This window comes from Lagenorhynchus albirostris, chromosome 13, assembly GCF_949774975.1.
Source record: "Lagenorhynchus albirostris chromosome 13, mLagAlb1.1, whole genome shotgun sequence".
NCBI classification, from domain to species: domain Eukaryota; kingdom Metazoa; phylum Chordata; class Mammalia; order Artiodactyla; family Delphinidae; genus Lagenorhynchus; species Lagenorhynchus albirostris.
Window position 1 is genome coordinate 54,194,063 of NC_083107.1, and position 12,355 is coordinate 54,206,417.

The window sequence follows — 12,355 nt, forward strand, 5'->3', positions numbered from 1 at the left end:
AAGACAAGTAATGGCTGTGATAATAGTAATATCTTTATTTTTCAAAGAGTAACAGAAATTTAGATCTACAAAGGACCTCAGAGATCATCCTGGTTCATGCCCTCATTCTCTAAGGAGACTAAGGTCCACAGATTAAAGGATTTGTCCAAAGTCAAACAGCTAGGCAGAGGCAATGTTGGAGTGTAAATCTCAGGCTCCTAGCCCCAGGGTGCTAGGGACAGAGCAGAGAACAAAACGAAGAAATTTCTGCCCTCATGGAACACAGATTCTAGTCGGGGGAGACAGACAAAAAACAGGGAGCAAATGCCATGGAAAAATAAAATGTAGAGTGGACTAAGGGAATAAAAAGAGCTAGCAATTAGAGAAGGGCAAAGGACTACATTTGAATGGTGTGCTCTGGGTAGATCTCCTTGAGAAGGCAGTGTCTCAACTGGAGAAGGCAAAGGAACATCTGGGGCAAGAATACCAGGTAGAGCACACGATCAGTGCAAGGTCCTGAACTAAAGGAATGAATGGCATGTGCCGGGAACAGCTGAAGGGTCTGGATGGCCAGAGCTGAGTAAGAGAGAAGAAAGGAGGAACTGAGGTCGAAGACATCAAAGAATCACATAACATGTTATAGTCTTTATAAGAGGTCCTCACAGTGTTTTGAGCAAAAGTGTGATATAACCTGATTCTGGCTGCCAAGGGGGCAAGGTCATACAGCAAAGGGACTGACGGAAGCCCAAAATATTAAACCTATGAGAGCTGAACAGCTCCTGTTGAAGCTGAGGGGTTTGGGAGTACCTAGGGGTTCCATGGAACACAGTTTGAAAACCAACATACTGTGCTGCATTAAAGGCTTTTGTAAAATACAGATGTCATTTAATGTGACTGGCTCTCTCTGTAACCTGTATGCCAAAAATTTCTTCAAAATCTACAAAAATCGTAGACATGCCCAAAGTAAGTTTTTGTTGGTTTCCATCTTAATATCAGATTAACCACCACATTTTTAGGTATATTCTTCTGCCATTTAGCAGTGCAACAAATTTAGCTGAAATAAGTCCATCCTATAAATTATCCAAAATCACACAGTAACTGTAAAAGAAGAACCTAATTTAAGCCAAGTATCTCACTTTATTCCTATAACGAAGTGATCTCTCTTTTACAGATAAGGTTAAAAACAAAAAACAAAACAAAACAAAAAAAACCACTGTCTTGTCTGGAATCACAAAGAGAATTTAAAAGAGAATTAGGACTAAAATATAAGCACCTTAGTCCTAGGTGAATACTCTTTTCACTATGAGTTGAAGGCAGCTCAGCTTTTTTTTTTTAAGTCCTATTATAGAGATAAAATTCCCATTAAATATTCTGAATTTTTTGGAGTTGTCTTGTATGCCTGAGACTCTCCCTTACCTCTTTTCATTGCTCTGGGACTGCCTGGCCCACTCCGACTGCGAGAGTCTGACTCTGAAGTCCGGGAGCTGGATCTGGAACTATCTTCTTCCTCTGACCCAGAGGAGTCATCCAGGAATGGGTTGCTGCTTATCTGGGTCGCCTTCTGAAGAAAAGCAAAACAGCCTCCCTGTGTCCATCCTTAAAGTCACCACTGTCTTTAGGTATAGAATGTTTTACCAGAAGTTATGGAATAAGTTTTTTTAAGGAATACAAGAAAATATTTTGCCATTATCAAAGTCACGTTGTTAAATCCCAAATTCCAATTAGCAAGGCATTTGTCAATTATAAAATATTCCTAAGAACATAAGCCTGTTAATACCTGATGCTACTTTTTTTTCTGGTATTTATTTTAATTAGGTACTTCACACAAAGGAGGGGAACCCTGGCAGTGATACAAAGATCTTTCTATATTAGGAGTTTTCATTACATCATTAATACTATTTCCTTTAAACAATTAACAGCTATGGAGGGGGTGGAGACTCACATGTAGCATAACAAAAACGGAGCATATCAGACCTCTAATACTCCAATAAAAATAAATATCTTCTCTAGATCTTTCCATTTCTTCTCTTTTAATATATGCTAGTGTGAACTTCTAAAACTCCCTTTAAAGGGACAGTCCGTGTAAAATGTCAAGAATGGAATCTGGAGCTTGACTAAACAGTTTCTTTGATTCATCATGAAGAGCCCCACATCTTTAACAGTAACAATAATGAGTTACCCCTTTTAAAGTTGTGTACACTGGGGTTGTCATATTCTTGTATATCAGTGATGTATAAAGTCCTGATGTGGTATAGGAAAGCACTGCAACAGAATCTGAAACAGAAAACAAAATGATTAAGAAAACAAACCTTCTAACTAGTGCTTATGTCTATTTCTTATGAATGTGAATTAGCAAAACTTCCAATTAAAGAGAAACTGGATGAACATACAATATTCATTACACAGTCTACCTGAAGAATTATGGCATTTATGGCAGTTTTAATTATACACTCTCTTACATGGTTCATTATGTCCTCAGGTGTGCTAGTTCCCCAACTAGACTGTAAGCTCTTTGAGAGCAAGGATCTTAGCTTTATTTCTTTGGCATCTCCATCCAGCTCACAATGGGCAGAAATGAGTACAAACACCTGCTGACTGATTCAGTGAGCAGTACCCTATGAAGATATTCTCTGACTATTCAGAGACCTATTACTGACACGTGTTAAAACATCGTCACTTTTAAACCTTTATCAGGTGAACCTCAGATTGAAAGGTTAGAATATATTTCCTGAGTGGCAAGAACAGAGGATAGCTGAAAAGGAATAGAACAACAATAGTCACCTCTAAGATACAGATCAGAGGTAGGATAGGGAGGGGGCCAGTAGAAGGCACCACAGAAAAATTTTTCTTTTTATTCCAGACAGTTCTCTGTTGTTTGGTTTTATTTTTCATAATGAACATGCATTGTTTCTATAATAATATTTTGAAAAAAGAAAGAAAGGAGGAATGTGTTTTAAACTCTGGAAAAAGAAGACATAGAGATCAATAGTTTTACAATTTTAAACAGCTGAAACTCCACAGTTTCTTAGCTTTAGCCTCTTTCGGGTAAAAACATGAGGTATTTGCTACATAAGAGTTGAACATCTATGTGCCCCTATACTGAGTAACATGAATTTCAATTTTAAAATATAAATCAGCAACCTCAGAAAGCATTTTCTGGAAGTTGGCAAAGTTGTATTTTTTCCAATGACTTTAGACAGTTAGGAAGTTCTTGGCTAATGAAATGGCAATACAAAATCACTTATTTTTTAAAACATTTTTTATTGTAGTAAAAAACACATAAGATAAAATTTACCACCTTAACCATTTTTAAGTGCATAGTTCAGTTAGTGTTAAGTATATTTACATTGTTGTGAATCAGATCTCCAAAGCTTTTTTATCTTGAAAATCTGAAACCCTATAGCCATTAAGCAACTGCTCCCCTTCCCCTACTCCCGCTAACCCCTAGTAACCACAACTCTACTTTCTGTTTCTATCAGTTTGACTATGTCAGATATCTCATATAAGTGGACTCATACAGTATTTGTCCTTTGTGACTGCTTATTTCACTTAGCATAAAGTCCTCAAGGTTCACCTGCATTGCAGCATGCAAAATCACTTACTTTTATTAACATTCTCCATATTGAAGGCCTCAGACATTCGAATGCCTGATTTGGCTACAGCATAAATTCTGCTTTCCTAATGTAAAAGAGAGATTTAAGCTGGATATTTAAAGCGAAGAAACAATTACTTTCAATACACATGTTTTTCATTTGTGCTTCATTTAATTGTCACCAGAGTACAGAATTATTATAAAACTGTCACCGGTGCCAACTAAAATATGCCACTGTGAACAGCACTGCAGAATTTTCTTCCATCCATTAGTCACTCCATTATTTATCTTTGTTCCCAAATTTTTGCTTGGTATTTTAAATTCTTTTGAACAGACAGGAAAAAAGTAAGAGAAAGCTTATTCACAATCACTGACTATTCATAAATACCACCATTAATATTCCACCATTTCACAACATGGTCAAAAAAAAAAAAGGAAAACTCTGAATAGCTGTAACATGAAGCCACAAACCATTTATTATCATTGACTAGACACAAATATTATCTTTAATATTCTACCATTCTAGAATATGGTTAAAGAAAAAGAGAAAGCCAAAACTTGAAGTCAGAAAGCACACACAAAGTAACATTTAGTGCTATCACCTTCATATCTCAATGTACATTTCAATGAAGTAGAAGAAATACCTGAGGTCAAATAATAAGTGAATTTGAGAACTGCAATGGAATTTATAGGATCTTGTTCCAAAAGCAGGTTGTTATTTTGCTTTCTCTTCTTCTCTGAGAGAGATTTCTGAAATGGGTACTGGCCCTGCCCCCTCTGAGAAAAGGGACTCTAGGTTGTTCCTAATGCATAGATCACCATGTCCTGAACTTTGTAACACACCTAACCTGGACAGTTATCTGGATCGGGGCACAGGGGGCAACTAAGGCAGTCCTCTTTGGGACTGCGCTAGACAGGGGCCTGTGTGAGGCAATGGGCAGGAGATCTCTAACCATCTGAGACACTTTAGATTGAAGAGTGGCTGAATGAATCACTCTCACAGCTTCGAGAGTGCGATGGTGAGATACACAGAGAGAGACAAACAACAGAGTGGACAGAACAAAAAGACATATAAAAATAAGGCAGTAAGTGAGGCACTTACAAGCCATGAGAGAGCGAAGGAGAGTAGTTAGCAGTCATGAGAGAAGCAGACAGTCACTGTAGACAGGAGAGGACAAGCTGAGCCATGGGACCAGGGACAGTGCGTATCACCTGTTTTTCTAAGGAGTTGAGCATCAGAGGTGCTCCTGAATCATTACATGCTGTCCTGCTAGAGTGACTACTGTATTTTGGAATGATATTCCAGTTCAATAAGAATGGGCTATGCCTTAAAGTAAACTCTTAAAAATCCTTAAACTCTCATAAATTGAGGTGACTAGAATGTATCTCTTTAACTTGAAACTTGAAAATACCCAACAAGCAGAAATAAAACCTCAAACTTGGCCAGTTTGCTAGAAGGCTTTTGCAAAGCGGTACTACTTTTTCAGGACTGGATAGTTTCAGAAGGCAAGAAGAGAAAAAGGCAAAAAAGTAGTAAAAATGGTTTGCCAAATAAAATGAAAGTGAACGTCTAACCTAAATCTCTGCCAATCTCAACATAATGAAAGAAGCAAAATTTCAACTCCTAACTGCCTAAAGGGTAACGTAGTTGGAATTCCAGAGATTCACATGCCAATAATGTCCATTTTTTATGCTATCCAGAGTTTAGTAACAAACTGCAGGCGGTTTCACATGGACTTTGCAATGAAATGTTCTTTTAAAAGTAAATAAGAGCAGATACATCTCAAGGTCTGAATTTATACTAGGAAAACATAATTGCCTTCATTTGCTTAAAGTTGCATTGGTCACTAAATAAAAAATAATAACAGAACATGACTCCAAAAACCAAAAAATCCCACAACCCAGATGATTCTCTGGAGGCCAAAGGTTAAATTATGTCAATATGTGAAGGAAAACTTCAATCTACAAAACAGATAATTTCACTTTGTTTCAAATATAGGAAGAATTTTTTTTTAATCTAGAGATTCCTAAGAAGAATCACGCAATTAATGGGTTAATTATTATATTAATGGTCAGTGTTTCAATGGAAGAAATTTCAATCTATTCTAGATATACAGGAAGATGTTTTTGGTTAAAGCAATAGATTTATAAGTTCATGAAGAGTAAAATTAAATTTCTCTTAAAGCCAATCAAGTAAATACTTAAGTTCAGAACTTGATGACCAGTAAGTGTCCTCATCCAGAATTTACCCACAAGTATTATACAGTTAGAGAGAGCCCTTCTTCCCCACCCCAATGTTTCCTTCCATGTGGAGGGAGCTCCAAAAATTGAACATTCCTGATCTCTAGCCAGTGATTCCTAGAAGGAGAAACCGGACATGCAAAGCCTGGCACCTTCCCCTCTCCTTTCTATTGAGAAGTAGCTGTGTGCAGGAAATAACCATTTGTTCTTTCTCTAGACTGTAAGCTTTAGAGGAGCTGGGCCTCACTGGAGGCAGCCTGTGGTGGCTGGTCAAGCGCTACCTGGGCCTGGGTGAATAAATCTAGCTTTTTCCTAGGTGCAGTACTTGCTCCTTTGCCCACCAATTCTCTAAAATCCGTTTTATCAGTAATAAAGGTAACATTTTGATCTTGCTTTGTCTTACCCTTCTCTTATTTCTCGACTGGTTCAGGGGAAAGAGAAGGGGAAATTGAATTCTAAAAACTGGGAATTGTCAGAACAAAGCCGGACTGGAAAAGAAAGAAGAAGAAGTGGAGTAAAACCTGAAAATGAGCGTTGAGCAAAAACGAGTGTGTGTGCGTTGCACACAACACATAATTTACCCAAGAGGGAAACCGGTGCAGGGGAGGAGTTGGAGGTTTCCCACAGGCCGCCTTCTTTGCTGAGTTGCAGGTTTCCTGGTCGTCTGAACACGGGGACTCCAGGGAGCCGTAGGAAAATAATCCATCATCACAGCTAGTGTCCATAGTCTCTAAAATTTCTGTACTGTCGCCATCAACTAGATCAAGATCTGTTTCCTGAGGTCTCAGTGGCCGGATCATGCTTATAGCATTTCTGTTTGTACCAAACATCCTGTCGGAACTTAACTGTGGCTGGCTTAGGTGTCTTTTGGCTAGAGCTACACTTAAGCTGAAAACATTAGGAACCCTTAATTTGGGAAGTGGCAGGCTTGAGGGGGGCACTAGTTCTGTGCCTTTTCCAGTGAGTGAGTTAGGATGCTTTGGACTCAAAGCTGGGGTCAGAATAGGGCTTGGGGTGTTGGCTTCACTCGATGAAGATGAATAATCCAGTCTCTGAGACTGAAATTTTTTATTCAGTTCGTCTGAGGAACTATCATGCTCCTTTTTACTTGATTCAGAATTTCCCTTTCCGAGAGGACTCCACTGTGCCTCCTGTTGCCAAGAATACAGCTTCTTGTGTTCTGGTCTCTTTATGCCAAAAGTCTCTTCTTCAAATATAGAACTGCTGTCATCAGAGGCTGTCAGATACGTCTCACTGCCCATTCTGCTACACTGGACCCCCTCCTCTGATGTGTGGCTGGAAAGGGTGGACGTATACCTGGACTTGGATCTTCCTTTGCCCCCGTCGTCCTCATCGGAACTCCAGTCACTCCCAGGAGCCCCAGAATTCTGGGATATGCCACCATCCGTCACAAAGCTTGTCCTTGTTTTCTGATTCTGCTCTGAGACACAAGGCACTTGATGCAATGTTCTCTGACCTCGGTTGTTTTCTTGAATTTGGTTATCGACAGACTTTTCTGGTATTTCCATTTCTAGAAAAGCATACATTATATTGGTATGCTGCCTTTAATCATACAATCTTTTTGTATGTTTAGCTTTATATAACTACATTGTACAAACTGGAATTTCCACATGAGTCAAATTAATTTACATTATCCTTTTTTAGTCATATGCCTTTTTTAAACCCAAGTTTGAAAACTACAAGCTTTCTATAAAACACTGAGCCCTTACACTTCAATAGAATGATATCAAAATGAAACTGCTTTTTACAAAGAAACATGAAGGAAAAATAAAACTGACAATAGTCTAGGGCGAGATAATACGAGAAGCAAAATGAAAAATAAGGCAACACTGACTATCAAAGAAAGCAGCCACTAAAAAAATGAACATCATCAATTATATTTTAGAGGCAAAGACAATGACACCCTCTTTCTACTAAACTTCAAAATTATCATAAATAAATTAAAACATAATAAATATAAAGCTATAGTTTAAAAAAAAAAAACTTTGTTCCCAAGCTTCACTACATGAAATATGCAAAACCGTAAGGAAAACATACACAAAGAAAAGCTTTATTCACTCTACTTTTGGTTTAATCATAAATACAAAATATGTCTCTACAATAAAAAATAACAGTCTTTAAAAATATCTTTAGATATGGCTTATTATTGTTTATAACATAATTAATAGAACGAACCATTGACTTTATAAACAGTGAACTAAAAATTTAGATTGAAGAATACAAAAGAAACTTTGAAAACATGAAAATATAGATAGGAGCTTCATAATTAAGGATACAGAGGCTGAACAAATAAACTCCACAATTTGGTATCAGGCAGTTTGTTAAATTTGCAAATGAGCAAGAACCGCAGTACAGGCAACCTCAGCTGAACCGAGCTGTACTCAACTATTAGAAAGTGGGAAAAAAACTAAAATGACTTCTCAAAAAAGAAAAAAAAAATCCATGTAATGGCATGAAAACAAATACCAAAGGAGCCTTCTGAATGGAAAAACATTATATAGTTTTCAGAGTTTCAAAACCAAGCATAGAGACAGTTCTTAGGGCTATAATTTTTCTCCTTTGGAGGAAGGAAGCAGGAACTGAAAATAGAGAAGATACAAGTTCAAGTCTTTCAAAAATATTTGGGAAAAGTCATACTAGTGGTGGCAAAGCAGCAACCGCAAAATTAAGCAAAATTTAGAGGGGCTTTAAGACTAAAAGAAGGGTAGAAATCTGCACACAGGTCCAAAGTTTAAACATCTGGCAAATATTTTCCTCTTTGAGGCAATAAAGGGAAAATCAAAGCAGTTACTAAATTGTCACCTGGTGTTCTTTTTCTTTATAAGTTTGCTGTGTCACATTTAATTTCATATTGAATATCAGATAATCTTTTTATATTTTAAATAAATAATGAATAGAAAGTTCATACTTCTAAAACTCAGTTAAAACAAGTAGGTATGACTGTACATTTAAAAATTTTAACTATTACTGCTACCTATTGCAGGAAAAAGTATCAAGAAGGGAAAACCAGTTTTTCCTATAAATCATTGGCAGAGAGTCTCAAAAAACACACAAGATAACTAGACACACAGAGTTAAATGCTGTTTTGCTCTTTAGAAATAGTCTCATAAAACATCAAGTTGTCAGGAAAAAAATAAGGAAAATTAAGCTATCTTTGCATTAATCTTAGCAAATGATTTTTCCTTTTTAAAAAAAATGTCAAAGTAAATTCCTCTAGTCCATAAATACCTTCTATGTCTTTTCCTTCAGTGAACTCAGGTTCTTTAGATGATATCTTGCTCGTTTCCTCAGATTTTACAACTTGAGGAGGACTCCTTGCTCGGGATAAAAAGCACCCAAAGGTCAGACTGCTCAGACGCTGGCCTTCTGTGAGCTTCGGTGTGGAGACAGTGGACAACTTCTTTCCTTGAACTTCTGCAAGATCATTAATCAAAAGGAAGATCTGAATTTTTTATAACAATTTGTTAAACAGAGAACCAAAGCATATAAAAACGTGGACAAATCACTCCTTGAACCAGAAAAAAGCCTGAAGTTCATCTTTATTTATGTATAGGAACAATGACCCCTCAATGTCTAGCATCACACGCCAGTGTTTAAAATCTGTTTATATATTCTGAATGCACAAACTATTTTTTAACTGCAAAGAGAAACATTTCTAATCCCTTTAAAAGTAGTTAGTTCTCAAACAAACAAATCAAAATCCAGATATAAACAACTAGGAAGTTATAGCTTCTTGCAATGTCAACTATTGGTAAATACCAATCAAGTACTGGTAAAATTTGATCGTTTGGTATTGCTACTAATAGTGAGAAAAAAGGGACTGAGGTCTTGGTTGCCAAGACAACCCAGGAAAATTTAGACGATCACTGGGGCAAATATCACATGATCACTGGAATAACTTTTACTTATCTTAGTTTTTATTTATTTATTTATTTTTTGTGATACGCGGGCCTCTCACTGTTGTGGCCTCTCCTGTTAGCGGCCATGGCTCACGGGCCTAGCCGCTCCGCGGCATGTGGGATCTTCCCGGACCGGGGCACGAACCTGTGTCCCCTGCATCGGCAGGCGGACTCTCAACCACTGTGCCACCAGGGAAGCCCTTATCTTAGTTTTTAGTGTGCTTCTCATAAGAAAGCAGATGAAGGGACTTGGTCTATGGTGACCACAGCATGGAGAGCCTTTATCACTTCATTAAGGAACAAAAAGGGGAGGGGGCAGTCTCTAGATTGAGAATTTAGACAGCTAGGTGAGTGATTAATCGAGCACCTAATCGAGCACCTAATCATGGGTTTAATTCATCTTCTAGGAATTGTAACATTGCTGCTTGTAAGATCAAAAGCATGGAGATCCCAGTGATAGTAAGAAAAGTTTCCAAAGAAATTAAATTCTCAACTCTGGGAGAGCACCAAAGGGTTAAGTTAAATAGCAACTGATAATTGAGTATAGAAAAATACCTTTATATAGTGTATTCCTTCAGATGTATCTTTTAATATTTTCATGTTGCCATCGCTCACAGAACTAATTCATGATATTTTAGTAATCACATATATACATATACATTTTTAAAGTACTATATTATATCTACATATGCTGTATCTGTTCTTCTCCAGTAAAGCCGAGGTTCCAAGGATCAATAATCCTTAGTCTCCAAGACTAAAAGGCTGCCAGTGAAGACTAGAATTGTAAGTTAAGAATATCAGGGAAACAGTATTTGGTGAAGGGGCTTAATACATCCAGTCTATTTCAAAGAGGGTGAACACCACAAGGACCTAAAACTTTAATTATAAACATGGAATTCCAGATCAACTATAGGAACACCTATTTTTTTCATCATATAGGTAGAGGAAATGTGTGATGTGTGATATAAGAAATAGATTTTGGTCTTCATCCATGGCTCCTGGCACATAGCTCCTAAAACCCTTGGAATGTCCTAAGAGCGATAGAAGTGTCTTTTGTTTTCATAACAAGCCCTTTTAAACACATCTGAGTATGTATTAATGAGGTGATTTCTGGAAAGCCCCTAGATGGCCTCAGGATGGGGCCTGGTTGCCAGAGGAACCAACCAAATCATAAGAGAGTTGGAAATTTCAGCCTCACCCTCCACCTCCTACCTCTGACTTCAGGTGAGGAAGAAAGGGGCTGGAGGTTGAATTAATCACCAAGGGCCAATTATTTCATCAATCATGCATGCCTACATAGTGAAACCTCCAGAAAAACTCAAAAGGATGGTGTTCAGGATGCTCCAAGTTGGTGAACATGTGGAGGTGCTGGGAAGGCGGTATACTTAGTGAGAACCTGCAAGCTCTGTGCCCCTTCTCCCGTATCTTGCCCCATGCATCTCTTCCATCTAGCTGTTCCTGAGTTACATCCTTTGTAATAAACCAGTAATCTAGGAAGTGAACTGTCTGACTGAGTTCTGTGAGCCTCTCTAGCAAATTATTGAACCCAAGGAAGGGATCTTGGGAACCTTGGATTTACAGTCTGTTGGACAGAAGCAGGGATGTCACCCTGTACTTGTGACTCTGTCCAAAGTGTGTGTTTGTGTGTGTGTTCAGTGCCTGCTCGGAGGTGCTGGTGGGTAGTTTTGTGGGGGTGAGGGATCTGGTGCTATCCAAGTAGATAAGTCAGAATTGAGTTAAATTTATAGGACATCCAGTCGGTGTCTGTTGAGAATTGGAGAATTGCTTGGTGTAGGAAAAACGTCCACACATCTCATGTCAGAAATATTAAGAGAGGGAAAACAGGATTTTTTGCCTTAACAAAAGGACAGCAATAGGTACTAACATGCAGTAGACAAAGTGCTTTCACATGTCCTATAATCAACAACCCCCCATGAAACCAGTAAGACACTAGTACAGTCACCATTTTACTGATGTAAAAAAAAAAAAATTGGAGATATAAACACAGCTATTAAATTGTAGGGCATTAAAGTTGACTTCAAAGTCCAGGTTCTTTCTGCCATGCCAGTATTTTTCCAATGCATTCTAGGAAACCCCACGGCTTTATGGAAATGTTGCAGAGGATGCAAGAAATGAAAGAAGAGTCATGGGTGAGACCAAGTCTACAGAACTCTGGACCCATCACCCAGTACAGGTTTTTTACCTATTTTATCCCTTGAGATTCTATAGGAAAAAAAAAAAATTGTTTAAAAAGGGTTCTGCTGCTAAATAAAAGTTTAAAAAGCACTATTAGGCCATGGGTCTAATAAGCACAGGCTATCCATACACCCTGCTGACTTACCTCCTCTTCAGCTAAATGTGCACTTGAGTGGCTATCATACGAATAGCATATTAAGTGAATCTCTATCATTAACTCGACCACCCATCCTTTGGCTTTAAAGTTAAAAAGAAAGGAAATAGCCCTAAGCATTAGAAAATGCAAAGAGTTTATTCACATTATAAAATTCTGCTCAAAATATTCAGGTTGTAAGAATTTCAATCACCATTGAGCACAATGCTACAAAATGAAAATAGAAAATAACAAGACTGATTTTTTAAAAAGTAAACATACCTGAAATTAAAC

General features: G+C 37.7%; 1 protein-coding gene across 1 annotated transcript in view; it reads right to left on the reverse strand.

Annotated features, from left to right (window-relative positions):
• Positions 1 to 12,355, reverse strand: part of PLEKHH2 (pleckstrin homology, MyTH4 and FERM domain containing H2) — a 110,193-nt gene that overhangs the window by 54,154 nt on the left and 43,684 nt on the right. The window contains exons 7-11 of the mRNA XM_060169484.1: positions 9,062 to 9,247; positions 6,394 to 7,343; positions 3,582 to 3,657; positions 2,159 to 2,253; positions 1,396 to 1,540 (exon numbers count right to left, since the gene is read on the reverse strand). Coding sequence (XP_060025467.1) covers positions 1,396 to 1,540; positions 2,159 to 2,253; positions 3,582 to 3,657; positions 6,394 to 7,343; positions 9,062 to 9,247 — 1,452 coding nt within the window. The remainder of the gene's footprint in view (positions 1 to 1,395; positions 1,541 to 2,158; positions 2,254 to 3,581; positions 3,658 to 6,393; positions 7,344 to 9,061; positions 9,248 to 12,355) is intronic.